This window comes from Artibeus jamaicensis, unplaced genomic scaffold, assembly GCF_021234435.1.
Source record: "Artibeus jamaicensis isolate MK-2021 breed Jamaican fruit bat unplaced genomic scaffold, CSHL_Jam_final contig_469, whole genome shotgun sequence".
NCBI classification, from domain to species: Eukaryota; Metazoa; Chordata; class Mammalia; order Chiroptera; family Phyllostomidae; genus Artibeus; species Artibeus jamaicensis.
The window spans coordinates 146,522-168,001 of NW_026521847.1; the positions used below are offsets into that span (position 1 = coordinate 146,522).

A 21,480-nucleotide genomic window follows, 5' to 3' on the forward strand; every position below is an offset into this window, starting at 1 on the left:
TGTGGCTTGGCCAGGCTGTCAGCTCATGTGCTCTGCTCTGGGTATGGGCCTCTGTCATATTCTGGGTTCTCTCTGAGCCCAGGTGTGAAAAATTCTCCTGTAAAGTTGGTCCCTAAACATTCCTCTTGGACTCCCCATCAGCCTGTGCTACTGGCCCTCAGACTATACTTGCTACACTTTTAAAAAAAAATATTTATTTTATTTTTAGAGGGTAAGGGAGGGAGAGAAACATGAATGAGTGGTTGCTTTTCGTGCACCCCCTACTGGGGACCTGGCGCACAACCCAGGCATGTGCCCTAACTAGGAATCAAACCAACACTGTGCTCAGTCCACGGAGCCACACCAGCCAGGGCTACTTGCTACACCTTCTGTAGCTGGCCCCTGAAATTGTGCCTCTTGCCTTGGTCAGTGCCCTCTGTCCAGCCCTATTGGCACAGAATATATTCAGTAGCTGGCAACTGCCATCTTCCTAGAAGTCTGTCTATACCTCATCCTGAAACACATCTCTCTCAAAGCCCAGACTCTGCTACTCCTGGGCAAGGGACACACCTGGCCACTGGAGTGATTTTCAGAACACCGGAAAGAAACATTCTCTCTGCATACGTGGCCTTGTTACTATGACTTAGTGGTTCTCAAAATGTGTTCCGTGGATCTGCAGCATTACATCACTTGGGAGCCTGTTAATCATGCAAATTATTGGATTCCTTCCCCAGATCTACTATCAGAAGCTCTGGGGGTAGAGCCCAGTAACCTGTGTGGCAACAAGCCCTCAAGGTGATTCTAATGCACCCTAAGCCTGAGGACCACCAACTTAAGGAATGTTGCTATTTTGCAAAATGTTGGCTTCTCTATGAATGTAAGAGAAAGCACGAGGAAACAGCAAAAGGTTCAGATATTCCTTGTCTGGCTGTATTCTGCAGCCTGGAAACCAAGGCTACGCCAAGTTTTCATTGAGACACAAGATCTTGCAGCCTCAGAAAAGTTTGTCTTTGAGTCTAGTCTGAAGAGAGGGATGAGGGTGCAGTAAGCTCCAATGACCAGCCAAGGTGGAGTCCACCACGAGAGCCACAAGGTTGATTTCGAGAATAGAGTTAGAAATTAACCAAAGACAATCAGTGAAGCAGCCAAGCTTTTACTAAGGGGCCAAGAGTCATCTGCCAGCATCTGGCTAGAGAGCCTGCCTCAAACCAGCCAGATGCGGGGACAGTGGGATTGTCATGGAACTGTTCCAAAGTAGATCTCAGGAGGGACTTAAGGCCTGTCTGAAAGGTTCATGTAGGTGATCCGAGAGGGTGGGAGACGATGGGAGAAGGAAGCCTTAGGATGGGCTTACCTCGCTGAAAGGACCAGACGTCATCAGAGAGCATGCGTGTGTGGGGCGGGGGGGAATAAAGGGTGAAAGGGTTAAGCCATGGGAGGGATGAGGATTTCATAGGTCTTGAGTTGAGGTCAACCAAGGCCTATTAGACTAGGGTGTCCTAGGGCAGGGTGAGCAGAAGGATGAGGGTCCTATGTGCCCAGGATACTTTTTCAGCCAAGAAAACTCTGACAAAGCTTTATTCATCCTCAACCCAGAAATCCATTATGTGGTCTCTCATCTGCTTTTGTGCTTTGGTGTTTACTTGTTCCCCCACCAGGTCTGGGTTTAGGAGAAACCTAAAATGTCCAGTTCTCCTTGGCTGGACGGGGGTGTCCCTAATGCGGCCACCGCAGCACAGCGGAGCATGCTCGTTGGCCAGGCGGCCCAGTGAGCATGGGGCTGGGGCTGCTCACAGGAGTCAGTGCCTTCTGTCCTGGTGGCTGCACTCCAGAGAGGCCCTGCCTGGAGCTGGGGCCAGCAGCTTTCCCGTGGGGCCACCACAGATAGTCCTCACACCTCCAACGCACACTTGGAGGAGGGTTGTTTTCTCACGTACTATACTGAGATTTGGGTGGGGTCTGATAAAATTTAAGACACAGCCACACCATTAGCTACTATATAGCATGAGCCGTCTGAGGACAGGGACCGTAGCTTTTATTTTTGTGTCTCAATGCCCAGCACGATGCCAGATACAAAACTGGGAAACGTATTTGTGGAGCTCTGAACAGATGGGCCTTGTTTTTGAGGGGCCTACAACTCTGCTGAAGAGACAAGAAAAATGCCTGAAGGGAAATGTCATGACAGGGTGACACCCACATCAGACAGCAGGGCAGATGTCTGTGGGGAGGATCGGGCTGGGGCAGATGCCTTAAGGAGGAAATGAGACTTGAAAGGGCATCCCTCATTTCCTATATCTGTCCTGACAGGCCTGAGCTTGGGAGAAGCCTTGTCCCGCCAGGAAGCCAAGGTTGCAGGAAAAGCCAGATTCCTGGGTGTCGGGTAGGATTCTGGCAGATAGCTGATGACCAGGCTAAAAGGTGGTGCCCAAGAGAGGGAACTCCAAGGTCACACTGCCTTGGATTCAATGAGGTCATACACATAAACTGCCTTAAACAGTAGCTGGCATAGAAAGAGTGTTCTGGACGTGTTTGCTGCTAACCACCCATGCTCCCCAGCTGCACAGGGCCACCCTCTGCACAGTCCCAGGCTGACACCGCTTGGAGCCAGAGCCGGGGGCACTGAGCGGCAGGGGCAGAATGCCAGCCCTAACCTACCCAGTGCTCTCTCTCTCTTGCAGACAGATGGAGCAAGCCCCCCATTCACTGCACGGGTGCCAAACTCTGCTTCAGCCTATGACCAGAGAGGACTGGCCCCCGGTCAAGAGTACCAGGTCACCGTCCGTGCCCTTCGAGGGACTAACTGGGGCCCTCCTGTCTCCAAGACCATCACCACCAGTGAGAGCAGGGGCTGTGGGGTGGGTCCTAAGTGGAGATCTGGATATTAGAGAGGTGGCCAGGAATCTGCCCTCCAGGAGGGCAGAAGGGAGGGTTTGGGTGGGGCAAGGAAAGCTGGTGACTGAAAAAACCAAACTCCCACCTGATCCCTCCTTTCTCTAACCTGGCCAGTGATTGACGGCCCCCAGGACCTCCGAGTGGTGGCCGTAACTCCAACCACATTGGAGCTCAGCTGGCTGCGCCCCCAGGCCGAGGTGGACCGATTTGTGGTGTCCTATGTCACTGCTGGCAACGAGAGGGTGAGGCTGGAAGTGCCAGCTGAGGCAGACGGGACACTGCTGACTGACCTGATGCCGGGTGTGGAATACGTGGTGACCGTCACGGCAGAGCAGGGCCGGGCAGTAAGCTACCCAGCTTCTGTGAGGGCTAACACAGGTATGCTGGCCAGGGGTTGGGGAAGGGCCTGGTTTCTGAGTGCAGGAGCCCATTCCACGGGGGCCCACATGGGATCCACAGGCTCCTCCGAATGCACTTAGCAGGGTGTGGGGCAGTCCCAAAGCACCTGCTGGGGGTCTTGCTCTGTACCAAAGGCACCAGGGAGACAGCTCTCAGGCACTCAAGTCCTGTAGGAAGCCTATGGGCTGGAGTATGGGAGGAGCTGCCCCTGAAGAGAGTAGTGAATAAGAGATGCTCGTAGATGGGGAACAGCCCTCATGCTCGGCCAGTGGTCAGATCTTGTAGGGACTGGAATTAGGCAGACCAGACTCCAGCACTCCTGTCGACTTTAGGACTGGGATTTGGGGAATTAGATCTCATGGCAGTAATTTTCCACTAACCTCAAGGTCTCTTGACAGATGCCTGGATCTTTACTTTTCCTCTGACAGAGGGACCCCTCACTTTGCTGTAGCTCACAAGTCTCTCTTCACACTCCCCTTTCTCTCCTTCAGACACAGGGCCCAGCCCGCTGGCTTCCCTTTTCTTTCTAGGTTACCAACAATGCCGCGCTTGGAGGGCGAGGGGTGAGGGGCTTCTGGGACAATGACTCCTTTTTCTGGGTTCTCTTTCCAGGTGGGGGTGGGGTAGAGGGACCAGGCCTCTGGCTCTGGAGGGAGGGACGGATGGAGGGAGGCAATGCCTGGGAGGAGCTCAGCCCCGGTGGGGGCGGCTGCCACTGATCGGCTCTCTCCGTCCCCTTTTTGCCCCCCTACTCCAGCGCCAGGCCACTACAGTTACCCGGAGGTGCGCCCCCCAGCCCCGCCCCCCAAACCCCGGCCCCGGCCGGCTCCGCGGCCCCCTAGGCCCGCTCGGCTCCCCCGGCCGGCAGAGGAGGGGCCGCAGGAGCCTGGGCCCGGGCCCGGCCTGCCCCCGCCCCCTCAGCGGCCTTGGGCCAACCTGACGGCGGAGCTGGGCCGCTTCCGCGGCACGGTGCGGGACCTGGAGCGCCACCTGCGGGCTCACGGCTACCCACTGAGGGCCAACCAGACCTACTCGTCCGTGGCGCGCCACATCCACGAATACCTGCAGCGGCGTCGGGCGGCCCCGGCCCCGGCCCCCAGCAGCTCCCCCGCACCCCCTCCCCGTCAGCCCCACCCCACCGTCAGCCCCGACTCTGGCACGTGGAAGCGGGACTCCAACCGGGGCATCTATGGCCTCTTACCCGAAGGCGCCGATGGGATGGTTGTGCCCCGACACCCCAAGCCCGAAGTGCTGGGCAGTTCCGCCAATGGCTCCCTCCTCGTGTCCCTCGATGGGCTCCGCGGCCATTTCGAGCGAGTGGTGCTGCGCTGGCAGCCCCAGCCGCCTGCAGACGCCCCGCGCGGGGAGCTGACCGTGCCCGGCACCACGCGCGCCGTCACCCTGCCCGACCTCAGGCCGGCCACCACCTATCACGTGGAGGTCCACGGGGTGCGGGCGGGGCAGACCTCCAAGTCCTACGCCTTCATCACCACCACAGGTAGTGTGGGCGGGGGCTCGGAACCACCCCTCCCCTGCCCAGGCTCACCTACCTGTGGAGTCTGCATCCCTCAGTTCCTCCCACTGCTCGCTGCTCAGACTGTCACCCCGTCACACCCTTCTGCCTTCAAGTCCTACCTGGTCCTGACTCCAAGGGTCCCCATAGCAAAGCACAGCCCTCCCGTGTCCCTAGAAGCACCTCCACCTCCAGGGTTCTGACAGCTACAAGGCCCAGGAGAACTAGTCTTTGGGGTCCCTTGGTTTCCACTTGGGTTCTCAAGGCACTTCTGCTGGGGTGGCTGTTCTGGGCCATAGAAGGGGTGCTTGGTGGGCAGGGAGGGCCTGCAAACTCACTGGAAGGGCTGGGTAGGGTAGGGTGGAGTAGGACTGACCGAGGTTCCCAGCTCTGACTCCCTGGGGTACGGGTGGCTGGGGATTGTGGTCAGTGGTTTCTGCTTTCCATGATTTGGCCTTGACCTCAAAGGGACACAGTGGGACTGCTTGGGGAGCCTTGAAGCCATCAGCAGCATGTGTGTATGAGAGAGGGGAATCCACTGCTCCCTGAGCCACTTTTCAGACCTCCTGGCTCACTTCATGCCCATCTCTCCCACAGCAGCGGCGTGGCGGTCAGGGAAGGGGTGTGTTCTGTGGTGACCACAGGGAGGGTTGTGGACCTCTTCTTCACTCATAGGGCCCAGATGCCACCTGAGCTGGACGCTAACACCCCTCCTCTCACTACCTGTTCTCCTTCGGCACCCTCCTTCCCTAACACCACTTTCTCCCCCTTTATTCCAGGCTTCTCACTGCAGCACTAATGGAAGCCACGACCACCACCCAGTGGGGGGGGGGGGCTGCCTGTGGGGAGGGACTGGGAAGTCTGTGGGGCCGAGGTCGTAGGAGTCTTGTGGGGGGAGGGATGGCAGGCTTTATTTCTCTCATTATCTGCAGGCCTGTCTGTTCAGGTGAGGTGCACAGAGGTACTTGGAGGGCCAGGCTGACATTTGGGAGGACAAGGCGGCCCAGGGAATGTGTGCAGGGCAGAGCCTGTGGGCTGGGGTTCCTTCCAGGTTCTCACACTGGACTCCCCTGTTTTTCTCGCCCTACCATTCTCAGGATCCTCCCCCTCGGGCCTCTTGGGAGCCACCGATGAGCCTCCCCCTTCGGGCCCCTCAACAACTCAAGGGGTGCAGGCCCCTGCCCTGCAGCAGCGCCCCCAGGAGCTGGGGGAGCTGAGGGTACTAGGCAAAGACAAAACCGGGCACCTCCACGTAGCCTGGACAGCCCAACCCGATGCCTTCGCCCACTTCCAGCTGCGACTCTGGGTGCCTGATGCTCCAGGGGCACATGAAGAACTGCTGCCAGGGGACGTCCGCCAGGCACTGGTGCCCTCACCCCCTCCTGGAGCCCCCTACGTGCTGTCACTTCACGGGGTTCCCCCTGAGGGCAAGCCCTCCGCCCCTCTCATCTATCAAGGCATTATGGGTACATCCTGGCTTTTGCCCAGACCAGGGCCCTGAGGTTGGGGGAGGGGCTGGGCCATCCACACTTCACAAGTGGGATGCTGGTAGAAGGGCAGGGCTGTGTTTGGGTCCAAATGGTGGGAGAAAACAAGGAGAGAAAAGGAGCTGAGGGTTCATAGGCAAGAGGGATGGGGGTGGAGTCCAAGAATGGTGACAGGGTGGGCCAGGAAGGGGAGTAGCTCCCTGGAAAAAAGACAAGAGAAGTCAGAGTGGACAGAGTCTCTCCTCCCTGCGCCCCGTGTCCCGCACCTCCACATCCTGCTCACCCCTCTGCCCCGCCCCACCCCATGCATCTCAGGGCGGGTGTGGGGAGGCCTCCGGCCTGACGGTGCTCACCCTCCTCCCCTCCCCTTCCCCACAGCCCCTGCCACCCCCTCACTGGGCAGGCTGGGAGGGTGGCCATGCTCCCACGTGCAGAGCCTGGCCTGCCAGGGACAGAGCCCCATGACTCCATCAGCCGCTGTCTTCTGGGGGTAGAGGTTCCTTGGGGTGGGGGGCACCCCAGCCAGCAGGACTTCAGAGATGGGTGAGGTTTTCAGAGCCAGTGAAGGACAGGGCCTGGGACACTGGCTCTCATGTTCCCTCTTCATCCCTGTTTATGGCACCAGGAAAGCTGATTCTCCCTACAACTCCAGGGCAGGCTCACAACTGAGAGAGAGGGAGACAAGGAAGAGAAAAGTTCAGGTGGACTGAGGAGTCTTCACACTGCTCTACAGCAGCAGTGGGGAGTTTTAAAACTCCCAGGAAGAACCATGGGGCACCTGAAACTTCCCCATGAACCTTGGTGTGGAGGGGGACTGGGACTTTTGTGAGGGGTGCATAGGGGCCAAAGCTCTGCCTCCAGAACAGAAGTTGTGGGGGAAATCCCCCTTCCCAGGAAGGCTGGCCACAGAGGGCTCAGGGGCCGGGAGATGGAGTCTGGGGGGGGGGAGCTGTGCAGGCTAGAGGAAGCCAGTGAGCCGAGGGGAGGAAAGGAGACAAGGACAAGGCCTTGGCTGACTGCCTGCGTTGCTTTTACCCCCCTACCCCTATTCCAGACAGGGACGGGGAGAAGCCTGGGAAGCCCTTGGCCCCACCACAGCTGGGTGAGCTGACAGTGACAGACGTGACCTCCAGCTCCCTGCTCCTGCACTGGACTGTCCCTGAGGGCGAGTTCGACTCCTTCATGATCCAGTACAAAGACAGGGATGGGCCCCACATGGTGCCTGCGGAGGGGCCCCAGCGCTCGGCCCTCATCACCAACCTGGACATGGGCCGCAAGTACAAATTTGTCCTGTATGGGTTTGTGGGCAAGAAGAGGCATGGCCCCTTGGTGGCTGAAGTCAAGATCTGTAAGTGAAAGCGTCATACCCGTCACCTGCCCCTGCCCTCTGCATGATCCTTAAGGAGGTCTTTGTAGTGCTTTGGGAACTCCGGGAGGGCTTCCTGGAGGCAGGGACCCCTGAGATGAATCCTGAAGGGAAAACAGTGGTGGGTCAGGCAGAGGATGAGGGGGGCAGCACAGACAGACCCATGGAGAGCAGGGCAGGAGTGAGTGTAATTCTGTAGGAGCGTCCATGTCTGTTTCTTCCTGCTAGACAGCAGGGGGCCTGGACAGCTGACGGGATGGTCTCATGAGTCTGACAGGAGCTTGGACCTCATTTGAGGGCACTGGGGGAAGCCTCTGAGGGATTTTAAGTGGGAAGAGACATGATTCTCTATATATCTTACAAATTACACCAAGGCTACTGTGGAGGCTAGCCAGAGAAGTGAGTTAAGTTTGGGATGGTGGCAGTGAGTCCGGATGTGGGGGGCGAAGGAGAGCGATGGGCCCGGGCACCCCACATTTCTAAATCAAACGGTCCTGTCCCAGCCGAGGTGAGGAACAGTGCAGCAAGATACTTAGTCAGCACCTTTTGAGCATTTGCTAAGGTCAAACGTGTTCCAGATGTTCCAGGTGTGTCATCACACCCAACCCTTGCAGCAGCCCTGGGAGGCGTGCCCGTGCAATAGATGCAGAGGGTCAAGGCACAGAGAGGTCACAAGCAGAAAGTGATGGGCCCTGAGGTCATACTGCTGCCTCCAAGGTGTGCAGAGCAGAGGGGAGGCCCGGACAGGGCGGGGTGTCACCGGTGCCAGCAGACAGGAGTGTGGGCGAGCCTGTGGGGACACTGGGGATGGCCAACACCCAGGGCACTTGCAGAGGAAGAAGGGCCCGCAGGATAGCGTGAGGGGTACTTACAAAGAGGGGCAGAGTCCCAGAGAGTGCCGTCCTGAATGCCAAAAAGAAGGACGTGGTCAGGCAGGTCAGATTCTGTGAGAGTGATTCAACACTACACAGTGTCCACAGGACTCAGCAATGTGAGCTCCCCACTGCCCTGGTGAGAGCTGCTGTGGAAGGTGATGGACTTGAGGCCGTGGCGACAACCAGTGTAGACATCTCTCTGGAATCTGGACTGGGAATAGAGCAGAGAGGGAGGTCGGTGGGGTGGAGGGAGATACAGCGGAGTGGAGCAGGGCGGGAGAGGAGGATTCGGGGCCCAGGGCACAGGTGTGGGAGGCTGTCCCGCACCAGTTCACTCTAAGTATGGGGCTCCCCTCTCTCAGAGGAGAAACAGCTAGTAGTTAAGCCTGAAGCAATGCAGGTTGCTTTGGAACAATTCCCTCGTCACCATGGAGATGTGGAAAGGGCTGGCTTGGCTCCCTTGTCTCTGAGGCCCCTCCTCAGGCTGGGCATAGCGTAAGTAAGGACCACACCAGTCTACACATTTAGAGGAAGGTGCCCTGCCTGTAGGTGGGCGCAGCCCATCGCCAGGGTATGCAGCCAAGTATCACTCTTGGCAAGCAAAGTACTGGCTGGAAACTCTGTCTTAGTGCTCCTTCTGTGTACCTTTGTGCAGTAGACAACCTGCACGACCTCCCGCAGCACCCCCGCATGGGAGGTGGCTATACCTGTATCCCTTTCCTTCCTTCCTAGTGCCTCAGAGTGATCCCAGCCTAGTGACACCACCGCGTCTGGGAACCCTGTGGGTAACAGATCCCACCCCAGACTCACTGCACCTCTCCTGGACGGTCCCTGAAGGCCAGTTCGACTCCTTCGTGGTCCAATACAGGGACAGGGATGGACGGACCCAGGTGGTGCCCGTGGAAGGACCTGAGCGCTCGGTCACTGTCTCTCCACTGGACCCTGACCACAAGTACAGGTTCACTTTGTTTGGCATCGCCAACAGGAAGCGCCATGGCCCCCTCACGGCTGATGGCAGCACTGGTGAGTGGCCACCACCTAAGCCCCCATGTGAACCCCTCCCAGTCTTCCACACACGTCCTCAGCCAGGAACCAGCTGGGCTTCCCAGTGAGAAGGCTGACTCTAGATCCTCGTCCTGCTCCCAGACTGAGGGCAGCCAGCCCTACCTCGAGCTGCTGGGTCCTGTCCAACCCATTCAGCTGCTTCCCAAAGGCCCAGAGGTGTGTCACACCCTGGCGGTGCCAGACATCCCAGGAGTTCAGTACTCATACCAACCCAGTGTGACTCTCCAGGTGTGACAGCCCGTCCACACCCCGAGCCCCAGTCCCAGGCTGCCAGTCCAGGCCTGTCCGGATCCTCTTATTTACAGCTCCAGAGAAGAGAGAGGAGCCCCACCACCCACAGCCCCCTGAGCAGCCACTACTGGGGGAACTGACAGCAACATTTGTGACCCCAGACTCCCTGCACCTGTCCTGGACAGTGGCCCGGGGCAACCTTGACTCCTTTGTAATCCAGTACCAGGATGCACAGGGGCAGCCCCAGGCAGTGTCTGTCAAGAGAGACGAGAACACAGTCACTGTCCCCGGCCTGGAATCTGACTGGAAGTATAAAGTGAACCTCTACGGCCTTCATGGCCGGCAGGGTGTGGGGCCTGTGTCTACGGTGGTCAGGGCCACAGGGCCGCCCTTCTCTGACAGCCCCCAGTCCTCTGAGTGGGACCTGGGCTCCCATGCACCTCCTTGCACCTTCTTTTCCTTGGCTTCAGTTCTGCCAAAGCCTCTACCCTCGTTTTCCCCACGTCCCGGGACTTCTCTCCCAGCCGTCAGCCCCAGCCTTTGTCACGGGCCTGCTTCTCCATCTCCAAGAACAGCCCTAATTCTCGCAGTTGGAGCACCTGCAGCCACCCTTCCACCCCAGCTGTCCTGCACCTGTCCTGCCTGCATTGTCCTCGGCCACTATGTTCTTTCCCCATGGTCTGTGCTGGGCTTCACCTTCCATGACCTGGCTCCCGTCACAGTCATTTCTGAGCTTCAGAGCACCGTGTTCCCCTAGCCCTGTCCAGCATGGAGAGGATTCCTGAGCCCCCTGACTCCCCGACTCCCAGCCAGCTTGGAGCAGGGAAGAGCGCTCACTTCCAGCACCCTCCGGATGTCCCACCTTTCCAGCCTCCCCAACCAGCCCCGTCTCCGTGGCTGTGGAACTGCATGGTTGGGAGCATGGCTCCAGAGCCAACGGCCTAGATTTTTATTCCAGCTCTCCCATGTGTGACCACGTGTGTCTCAACTTTCTCATCTGTCAAGTGGGGGCAATAACGGTAACTGCTTCGCTCTGTTGTGAGAGTGCACACGGCACTCAGCACGGCACCCAGCACATTGACACCGCCCTGTGAGTGCCAGCTCCCTGACTCCCTTGCTTCCCAGTGTCCTTTTTCCCTCTTCACATCCTTCCCACCTTCCTCATCCTCAGCTGGTTATCATTCTTGCCTACTCCCTCCTCGGTCTCCTTCCCCTCAGTAGCTCCCCATGGGCCTGGGAGTGGGTCACCGAAGGCCTGGCTGACCTTGTCCAGTCTCCCCAGGCTGTGGGGCCACAGCACGGATCCAACTGCAGAGAATGTGGGTCCAGGAAGTGCAGGGCCTTCCCCGGCCCTGCTCCCACACCCAAACTGAAGCAGGGCCCACCCCACTCCACTTTTGCCTGAAACCCTGACTTAGTGACTCATCCTTGAGGTTTATAGTGGGGTGAACATGGGAAGCCCTGGAGGGGGCAGGGAGGCAAAGGCTGAAAGAGAGGTGCAGGTGGGAAGGGGGGACACTGCCCTTCACCACCGGAGGTCAGCACTGGCAGTGAACATAGTGGACAGCACCCAAGAGGTCCAATCTTCCCATCTCAGCTCCTTCCTCAGACATAAGGGGGGACCCCAGTCCACAGAGCCCCCTAGTACAGTTGGCTAGCACGGCATGGTAGACACGAGGCTCCACTCAGCCCTGGCTTCCATGACCACCCCTCAGTGGCTAACACAGACGCCACACAAACCATAAGCTTGAGGAGTATATTTGCTGAATATAACTGATTACAATATGTACCGTCACCAGCAGAGCAAGTCACCCTTTCACCCTGTATCCTAATCCATTTCTCAGGCCGTCAGGAGGCTGTGGAGGAGGCCCTGAGCCCCACAGATTCCAGCACAGATGCCCCAAAGCCTCATGAGGAGCCCCTCCTGGGGAAGCTGACAGTGCACCCAGCAGACTGTGTGCATTTCTCATTGGCTACACAACCCGCATTAATCACCACCTCGATGGTTATTTGATGCTTTGTGGCAAAAGTGCCACAGCAAACCCGATCGCCTCCTGTGGGCCTCTGTGTCCCTCGACGTACGTCGCCGTCATGAACAAGCCCACCACGCATTCCTGTGACACAGCTTTTTCCTGCTTTGTGATCATTTCCTTTGGCTGCCTGCCTGGAAATGAGATTATTGGGTCAAAGCACATGAGCATTATTTTGGCGGCTCACGTGTCCAAACTGCCTTCTGCAGGTTTATGCCACCAGGCGGGCACATGACAGGGGTTTGGGAGCCTGTCCCAGCTCCCTGCACCAAGGACACTATGCCAGTGACAAGGGCTACAGCTTGAACAGTATTTCAGTGGGATGGATTTGTCGACACCATAGACATCACCATAAAAGTAACTCCCCACTTAAGCCTCTCCCCCAATCTCTTTACTTAGCTCCCCAGCTGGATGAGGATGAGACCCCCAGCGTCACAGAACCCAGCACGGAGGCACCAGCGACCCCCAAGGAGCCCTTCCTCGGGCAGCTGACAGTGACAGGATCCTCCCCGGACTCCCTGCGCCTGTCCTGGACCATCCGCGGGGGCCAGTTCGACCACTTCCTGGTCCAGTACAAGAACGGGGATGGGCAGCCCAAGGCAGTGCGGGTGCCAGGACACGAGGACGGGGTCACCATCTCTGGCCTGGAGCCAGACCACAAGTACAAGATGAACCTGTATGGCTTCCACAATGGCCAGCGCCAGGGCCCCATCTCTGCCATTGGGGTGACGGGTGAGTGGACAGTGGGCGCCCTGGAGCGGGAGCCTGCAGGGGGATCACACTGCACAATGGGTGGGTGGGGTGCAGGGGGCCCCTCTGCTGAAGGCTGAGCCATGGTGCCCTCAGGGCCTCCCCTGGGCTCCCTGAGGGTCTGGGCATGTTTGTGAGGTTGGGCTGAGCAGGACCCCCCAGCCCCCAGCAGAGGAGGGACTTCTCTGCAGTGAGCTCAGGGTCCAGTGGTGACCCCAGCTTGGGAGAAGACTGAGGACATCTCCACGGACCCTGCCTCACCCTCCCTGTGTCTGTCCTTCTCAGCTGCTGAGGAAGAGACCCCCAGCCCCACAGAAGCCAGCACAGAGGCCCCGGAGCCCCCCCAGGAGCCCCTGCTGGGGGAGCTGACAGTGACAGACTCCTCCCCAGACTCGCTGAGCCTCTCCTGGACCCTCCTCCAGGGCCACTTCGACTCCTTCACCATCCAGTACAAGGACAGGGATGGGCGGCCCCAGGTGGTGCGTGTTGGGGGTGAGGAGAGCGAGGTCACCGTGCGGGGCCTGGAGCCGGGGCGCAAGTACAAGATGCACCTGTATGGGCTGCACAGGGGACAGCGTGTGGGCCCCGTGTCCACTGTGGGCCTGACAGGTGAGCGGGGGCTGAAGGGCCTCCAGGGTTGGGCTCAGGAAAGGTCTCAGCAGTGGAGCCTCCAGAGTCCCCTCCAGTGCAGATAGTCAAGTGCCGTCCCCTGACCCCTGCACTGCCTGTTGGACAGACGAGGACCGTGACGGTCCGGGGGCAGGATTGTCAGGAAAGTGCCTGGCCGTCTGAGAGGCCCCTGGGTACTGAGCCCTCCAAGGCAATAACACCCTGGCCCACTGCAGCTCTCTGCCTTGCCTGGGAACTCTGGAAAGAACTCAGTTGGGGGGGCTGGGACACATATCACCTGCTTCTTCCAGATACCAACTCCTGCCCAGTCAGCTCGCCCTTTTCTCCATCTCCGCCTGCCCTCTCCATAGAATGCTTCCCTATTACCAAGTCTATTGACATAGTTCACCCGTTTACGAGAAAAGTCACCCGTTTCAGTATACGACTGAATCGATTTTTAGTATATTTATAGAGTGTGCATGCTCCACCACTCTCTTGTTCTTGAACTTTTCTTCCACCCCAAGAAGAGTCCTCGTGTGTAGACCCTTCTGACTCCCATCCCTGGGCCACCCTGATCTGTGCTCTGTGCCTAGCCCTGCCCTGTCCAAGCCAACCGCACAGACGGGACCACGCAGCTCATGCTCCCTTGTGCCTGGCTCCTTCGCCGAGCGTGCTTTGAGGTCCACGCATGTGGTAGCATCAAGCGGTACTTTATTTCTTTGTACAGCCAGATAGTATTCCTTATAGGGTAGACCACTGAAGTGTTTTTGCATTCATCTCAGACAGGGTACTTCATCACTAAATATTTATAGTCCTCTCTTTTAAAAAGGCTATTTAAAAATAACCACATGATAATTACTGTTCCTCAAGAATGAACAGTCATTCCTTAATGCCCTCAAGTAAGCAGGGAGTGCTACAGTTTTCTGATGGCTTCATAATTGTTGTTTTCCAATTTGTTGCTGCAATTGGGTCTAAAGAAAGAGGGTAGGTTGTAACTGGGAGGACTGGGACTTTAAATAGGTAGTGGGGGCAAGGTCCCACCGGGGAGCAGCATTTGAAAGGACTTAAAGGAAGCATGGGTGTGAGCCATGCAGACATCTGGGGAAAGAGCACGAGGGCGGAGGAAGAGGCAAAGGCTCTAAGGCAGGAGGCTGGCCAGGTAGACACACTGCAAGGAGGCCACAGAAAGACTTTGATGGTCATAACCGGAAGTGGATTTTAGGTTAGTGGCAGAGCTGAAGAAGCCAGGAGAAGCTGGGGTCTCAGCAACTCTTCTAGTAACAGGAAAGCTTCTGTCTGCATCTTTTCCCAGCCCCCGAAGTAGAACAGGGAGCCAGCCCTACTTTGAAGCCGAGCCTGGGGGAGCTGACTGTGACGGATGCCACCCAGGACTCCCTGCGCCTGTCCTGGACCATCCCCGAGGGCCAGTTCGACCACTTCCTGGTCCAGTACAAGAACGGGGATGGGCAGCCCAAGGCAGTGCGGGTGCCAGGACACGAGGACGGGGTCACCATCTCTGGCCTGGAGCCAGACCACAAGTACAAGATGAACCTGTATGGCTTCCACAATGGCCAGCGCCAGGGCCCCATCTCTGCCATTGGGGTGACGGGTGAGTGGACAGTGGGCGCCTGCAGGGGGATCACACTGCACAATGGGTGGATGGGGTGCAGGGGGCCCCTCTGCTGGAGGCTGAGCCATGGTGCCCTGGGGGCCTCCCCTGGGCTCCCTGAGGACCAGCAGGTCCCCTGGGCAGAGGAAGGCCTGTGTGAGCTGTGCTGGTGGCTGCCCTGCTTGCCCAGAGCTGACCCTGAGGGTCTGGGCATGTTTGTGAGGTTGGGCTAAGCAGGACCTCCCAGCCCCCAGGAGGGACTTCTCTGCAGTGAGCTCAGGGTCCAGTGGTGACCCCAGCTTGGGAGAAGACTGAGGACATCTCCACGGACCCTGCCTCACCCTCCCTGTGTCTGTCCTTCTCAGCTGCTGAGGAAGAGACCCCCAGCCCCACAGAAGCCAGCACAGAGGCCCCAGCGCCCCCGAGGAGCCCCTGCTGGGGGAGCTGACAGTGACAGACTCCTCCCCAGACTCGCTGAGCCTCTCCTGGACCCTCCCCCAGGGCCACTTCGACTCCTTCACCATCCAGTACAAGGACAGGGATGGGCGGCCCCAGGTGGTGCGTGTTGGGGCTGAGGAGAGCGAGGTCACCGTGCGGGGCCTGGAGCCGGGGCGCAAGTACAAGATGCACCTGTATGGGCTGCACGGGGGACAGCGTGTGGGCCCCGTGTCCACTGTGGGCCTGACAGGTGAGTGGGGACAGGGCAGGCTGGGTGGTTCGGGCCAGCCCTGGAAAGCTTTCCCCTTATTACCATCTTTGTGAAAACATCAATATGCCCACTTGCACGTCATCTTTTGCACATCAGTGTCCTGAGGGTCTTGGAAAAAGCAGATTCTTTCAGCAGATTGGGCTGGGGCCAGAGATTCTGCATCCCTAAGGTCCTCCGGGATGCTGCTGCTGCTGCTCTGAGGACCACACTTGGGTAGCGTCTCCTCACAGCCAGAGGTCAACTCTTTTTTAGAATCTGTGGCAGGGAATCGTACTGGTGTCCCTAGTGTGTCCTAGAGACGCAGCGTCTGTGGCATGACTGTAACGGAGGACGGGAGGTGCTCCGAAAGCAGCATCTTTTCTGCAGTGCCCCAGCCTCATGTTTCGGACATTCCCAGACCTCTGACTGAAATGGGCCAGCTCGGATGGGGGCATCCTGAGCCAAGTCTGTGGGAGTTCACAGGGCTCACTCAGCCTTGAACTTGACTGAGAGACAAGGTCTCATACTAAGAGGCTCATGGTCAGGGAAAACAGGATGTGAACCAGCAAATCAGACAAAAGGAGGACATGGATATGACAGAAAGTCCCAGGGCACTGAAACCTAAGCCAGCCTGTCCACAGTCACGTACGGGATGGCTGATAACCTGAGGTCAGGCAGGTGTTAGTGAGGTGATAGTGTGATAGGCTGACTAGTGTGTCAGATGAACAATGTCGCAGCTGGTGCAAAGGCCTGGGAACTTGGAACACCCAGGCACACGAGAGCGTTTTGGATGCAGTGCTCTGGGTAGGGGGTAGTCTTGAGATGGGGGTGGAAAGATAAGGGCAGCTCTGGAAGCAGGGACCCCTCTGGGGGTTCAGAGGGTTGTGCATAGTTTTTTTTTTTAAGATTTTATTTATTTATTTATCTTTAGAGGGGAAGGAGAGAGGGAGGGAAACATCAATGTATGGTTGCCTTTTGTGCATCCCCTGCTGGGAACTGGCCTGCAGGGAACTGGTCTGCAACCCCAGAAATATGCCCTGACTGGGAATCGAACCACGATCCTCTGGTTCGCAGGCCTGTGTGTGCATAGTTTTAAGTAGGACCGATTCCACCAGCTGTGCACTCAAAGTCTCGTTCTGGTCCCCTGTGCAGAGGGGACGGGAGGGAGGCCGAGATACCAGGTGAGAGGTGAGGGTGGCCCTAACCAGGAAGGTTTGGCTGCAGGTGTGGAGAGTGAGGAGATGCGGCAGGAACTTTAGAAAGAGAGGGACACTGAGTCAGTGGCGGCTGAGGACAGGGACAGAACCAGGAAGACTGCTGGTTTCCTGTGGGGAGCAGCTCTTGAGCTGTTCAGGGGCAAAGCCATGAGCCAAAGGGAGTGATATGCCAATGAGACCCCAGTGCAGGAAGCCCAGGGCACGGTGGCCACACGGACCTGTGTTCCGAGGAGAGGCAGGTGCGGGAGGAGGGGGAGAGGTCACGGGTGTGGTGGGTGGTAGGCGAGGTGAGGGAGGAGGGGGTGACAGTGAGGAAGGAGACGTCAAGGGACCAGAAGGAGTCAGAGCGAGAGCCAATGTGGACAGCAAGAGTCTGTTCCTTGTTCTCTTATTTTTGCAGTAGAGCCCTGATAGGCTGAACTGAGGACTGAGGAGACCTCACCTGTCCCCCATGTCTCTGTCCAGCTCGCCCAGCTCCAGATTACGCAGCTGGGACCACCCAAGTTCTGCCCACCATGACCCCTGAGCCTCGCATCAAGCCGCGCCTGGGGGAGCTGACTGTGACGGATGCCACCCAGGACTCCCTGCGCCTGTCCTGGACCATCCCCGAGGGCCAGTTCGACCACTTCCTGGTCCAGTACAAGAACGGGGATGGGCAGCCCAAGGCAGTGCGGGTGCCAGGACACGAGGACGGGGTCACCATCTCTGGCCTGGAGCCAGACCACAAGTACAAGATGAACCTGTATGGCTTCCACAATGGCCAGCGCCAGGGCCCCATCTCTGCCATTGGGGTGACGGGTGAGTGGACAGTGGGCGCCCCGGAGAGGGAGCTTGCAGGGGGATCACACTGCACAATGGGTGGGTGGGGTGCAGGGGGCCCCTCTGCTGGAGGCTGAGCCATGGTGCCCTGGGGGCCTCCCCTGGGCTCCCTGAGGACCAGCGGGTCCCCTGGGCAGAGGGAAGGCCTGTGTGAGCTGTGCTGGTGGCTGCCCTGCTTGCCCAGAGCTGACCCTGAGGGTCTGGGCATGTTTGTGAGGTTGGGCTGAGCAGGACCCCCCAGCCCCCAGCAGAGGAGGGACTTCTCTGCAGTGAGCTCAGGGTCCAGTGGTGACCCCAGCTTGGGAGAAGACTGAGGACATCTCCACAGACCCTGCCTCACCCTCCCTGTGTCTGTCCTTCTCAGCTGCTAAGGAAGAGACCCCCAGCCCCACAGAAGCCAGCACAGAGGCCCCAGCGCCCCCCGAGGAGCCCCTGCTGGGGGAGCTGACAGTGACAGACTCCTCCCCAGACTCGCTGAGCCTCTCCTGGACCCTCCCCCAGGGCCGCTTCGACTCCTTCACCATCCAGTACAAGGACAGGGATGGGCGGCCCCAGGTGGTGCGTGTTGGGGGTGAGGAGAGCGAGGTCACCGTGCGGGGCCTGGAGCCGGGACGCAAGTACAAGATGCACCTGTATGGGCTGCACGGGGGACAGCGTGTGGGCCCCGTGTCCACTGTGGGCCTGACAGGTGAGTGAGGGGGAGGCCAAGTTTATTCCTCCCACCGGGGCCTTAGCCACACTGTGGCCATTGCTGACTTGCTGCTGGGAACCTCATGACCCACCTGCTTGGGAAAGACCTAGAAAGAGCTGTTCCAGGGTATGGACTACAGCCAGCTGCACAACCTTGAACTAGTCTTAAACTTTCTGTGCCTTTGTTTTCTCACCTGTCAAATGGGGATCAGAATGCCCATCTAATAGAACTGGTGTGAGGGCTCAGTGACAAGAGGCACTAAAAAGGCTTGACCCAGAGCGAGCCACCGTTCGTGCCCACTGCTGAGTGTTACGGTCACGCTCCTCGGGCTGTCTGCTTCCGCGTCCCAGTAGATCGGAGTGTGCATGAGACGCGGCTCCTTCCTCAGCGCAGCTGGAAGCTCTCTTCACTCCCCTGGTGGATGCCTCTATGGCAAGGAAGAGCACCCCTGCCACCCCTGTCTCAGGCCCAGGCACATGCCATCTCGGCCGTCGTGAATGACCCAGCTTGGGTACCTCCTCTCCAGAGCCTCAGCACAGTGGCGTGGGTCGTAGGTGACCTCTGGGACCCTCCAGCAACCAGCCCAGCTTTCTAGAGCAAGGGGGAATCTCTTTCCCCCTCAGCTCACTGAAAGAACGACACATTTTTGGAAAACAACTTTTACTATTAAGGGAAAGAGTACAAACTTGAAAGGAGAGGAACAGATAGGTTTCCAGAGCAAGGTTTCTGTATTTCCACAAAGCCCAACCTCACTGTGACTTGGTTGGCTGTTTCCAGAACTGTCCACTCCTGATTTCTTTTCTTACTTTAGTCAGCACTGAGAGTAGGAAGAGGGTAGAGATACCCTGAGTCCTGCATGTCACAGGGTGGAGGCTTGTGCCAGGCCCAGAACATGAGGCTGAGGTTTCTCCAGGGGTTACCCTCACTCCATCTGTCTGTCCTGGGCAGCCACGAGGGGCTCATGGTCAGGGCTCTACGAAGCCGTTCGCTGGTCCCTGGGTAAAGGATGGGTTGTGTTGAGCATGGACTGTGCAGTGAGGAGAGTCAGGTTCTGGAATCTGAGGAGCTGAGTTCCATTCTGGCTGCTGCCCTTTCCTGACTGTGAGGTCCAGCAGCCCAGTCATTATCAGAGGAGGCCACCGTGCTGACCGGGGCCATGCCGGTCAGGAGAAGAAATGTGTGCAGCTAATGAGAAATATTTCTAAGTTGAAAAAAGGTTATGCCAAATGCAACCTTGGGACTGCCATACCCATGGGCAGGTATAATCCCAGCTTCCCAGTTAAGCCAAACCACCGCCAATAAAGCTTGATGATAAGGGACGGTTTCTCTATCTCAGGGAAAGAAGTACAGAGAGGGCAGAAATGAGCAGGAAGTGGATCCTGCAGGAACTAGCAGAGACAGAAGGCAAATGACACGAAGTCCAGTGCCCAGCCTGGCACCTGCGCCTCCTCGCTGCTCAGCAGTGGCCACTCCCGTCCCTTTAGCTGCCTCTGTCCCCTGCCCTCTCCTCTCAGACTCATCTCTGTCTTCCTGAGACCTCATCAGCAGCTCACTCATGAGGCAGTGTTTTTAAAATATATTTTATTGATTATGCCATTATAGTTGTCCCATTTCCCCCCTTCATTCACCTCCACCCTGCACACCCCTCCCCCCACATTCCCCCTCTTTAGTTCATGTCCATGTGTCATAAGTTCTTTAGCTTCTACATTTCCCACACTACTCTTGCCCTCCCCCTATCTATTTTCTACCTATCGTCTATGCTACTTATTCTCTGTACCTTCTCCCCCCTTCCCCTCCTCCCACTCCCCAGTTGCTAACCCTCCATGTGATCTTCATTTCTATGGTTCTGCTCCTGATCTGGCTGTCCTCTTAGTTTGCTTTTGTTTTAGGTGTGGTTATTAATAACTGTGAGTTTGCTGTCCTTTCACTGTTCATATATTTTATCTTCTTTTTTTTAGATAAGTTCCTTTAACATTTCATATAATAAGGGCTTGGTAATGATGAACTCCTTGCACTTGACCTTATCTGAGAAGTGCTTTATCTGCCCTTCCATTCTAAATGAAAGTTTTGCTAGATAGAGTAATCTTGGTTGTAGGTCTTTGCATTTCATGACTTGGAATACCTCTTTCCAGCCCCTTCTTGCCTGTAAGGTCTCTTTTGAGAAATCCACTGACAGTCTGATGGGAACTCCTTTGTAGGTGACTGACCCTTTATCTCTTGCTGCTTCTAGGATTCTCTCCTTCATTTTAATCTTGGGTAATTATGATGTGCCTTGGTGCGTTCCTCCTTGGGTCCACCTTCTTTGGGACTCTCTGAGCTTCCTGGACTTCCTGGAAGTCTGTTGCCTTTGCCAGATTGGGGAAGTTCTCCTTTATTAGTTGTTCAAATAAGTTTTTCACTTGTTGCTCTTCCTCTTCGCCTCCTAGTACCCCTATAATTCGGATGTTGGAGTGTTTAAAGATGTCCTGGAGGTTCCTAAGCCTCTCCTCATTTTTTCAAATTCTTGTTTCTTCATTCTTTTCTGTTTGGTTGTTTCTTTCTTCCTTCTGGTCCACTCCATTGATTTGAGTCCCCGTTTTCTTTCCATCACTATTGGTTCCTTGTGCATTTTCCTTCATTTCACTTAGTGTAGCCTTCTAATTTGCGACCAAATCCAACCAGTTCTGAGAGCATCCTGATCATCAGTGTTTTGAACTGTGCATCTCTTGGTCACTTAGAAGTATTGACTCTGGGGCTTTGATCTGTTCTGTTTGAGCCATAATGTTTCGGTCTGTTTGCTCCTGTTACGTATGAGGGGTGGAGCCTTAGGTATTCACCAGGGCAGGTCTACCCAGGTCTCTGGGTTGTGGTGCTGTATGTGGGGGCAGAGTCAGAGGGGGGAATGGTGCTTGTTCTGCTCTCTCTTAGATTTTGGTCCCCTCTGCTGCTTGCCACAAGCAAATTGGGCCCTTCTGGTGCTGGTTCCCAGGTGGGTGGGCTTGTGTACATTCAAGGACCCTGTGGGTCTCTCCAACGAACTTTCCTGTGAGGCTGGGAGCCTCTCCCGGCACCTCAACCCCCAAAAGTTTTTTCATTCGGTGCTTTTAGGCTTTATTTCTTGTCATTGGGCCTTGGGTTGCACAGTCTGTGTCACTGCCCTTTTTTTTGCCTGGTTATCTGTGTGCGAATGTGTGTCCTTGGTGAGCCAACTGCCTTTCACACCTTGTTTCCTTCCCGCACCCGGTTCCGCTAACCGGGACCCCTCTCTGCTCGCAGCCAAC

The 21,480-nt window shown here is 57.1% G+C and overlaps 1 protein-coding gene across 1 annotated transcript in view; it reads left to right on the forward strand.

Moving 5' to 3' along the window:
• The window catches only part of TNXB (tenascin XB), a 64,364-nt gene that overhangs the window by 16,039 nt on the left and 26,845 nt on the right, over positions 1–21,480 (forward strand). Inside the window, 8 exon segments of the mRNA XM_053667493.1 lie at positions 2,658–2,814; positions 2,986–3,249; positions 5,881–6,249; positions 7,325–7,618; positions 9,244–9,534; positions 12,237–12,569; positions 12,873–13,196; positions 15,185–15,493. Coding sequence (XP_053523468.1) covers positions 2,658–2,814; positions 2,986–3,249; positions 5,881–6,249; positions 7,325–7,618; positions 9,244–9,534; positions 12,237–12,569; positions 12,873–13,196; positions 15,185–15,493 — 2,341 coding nt within the window.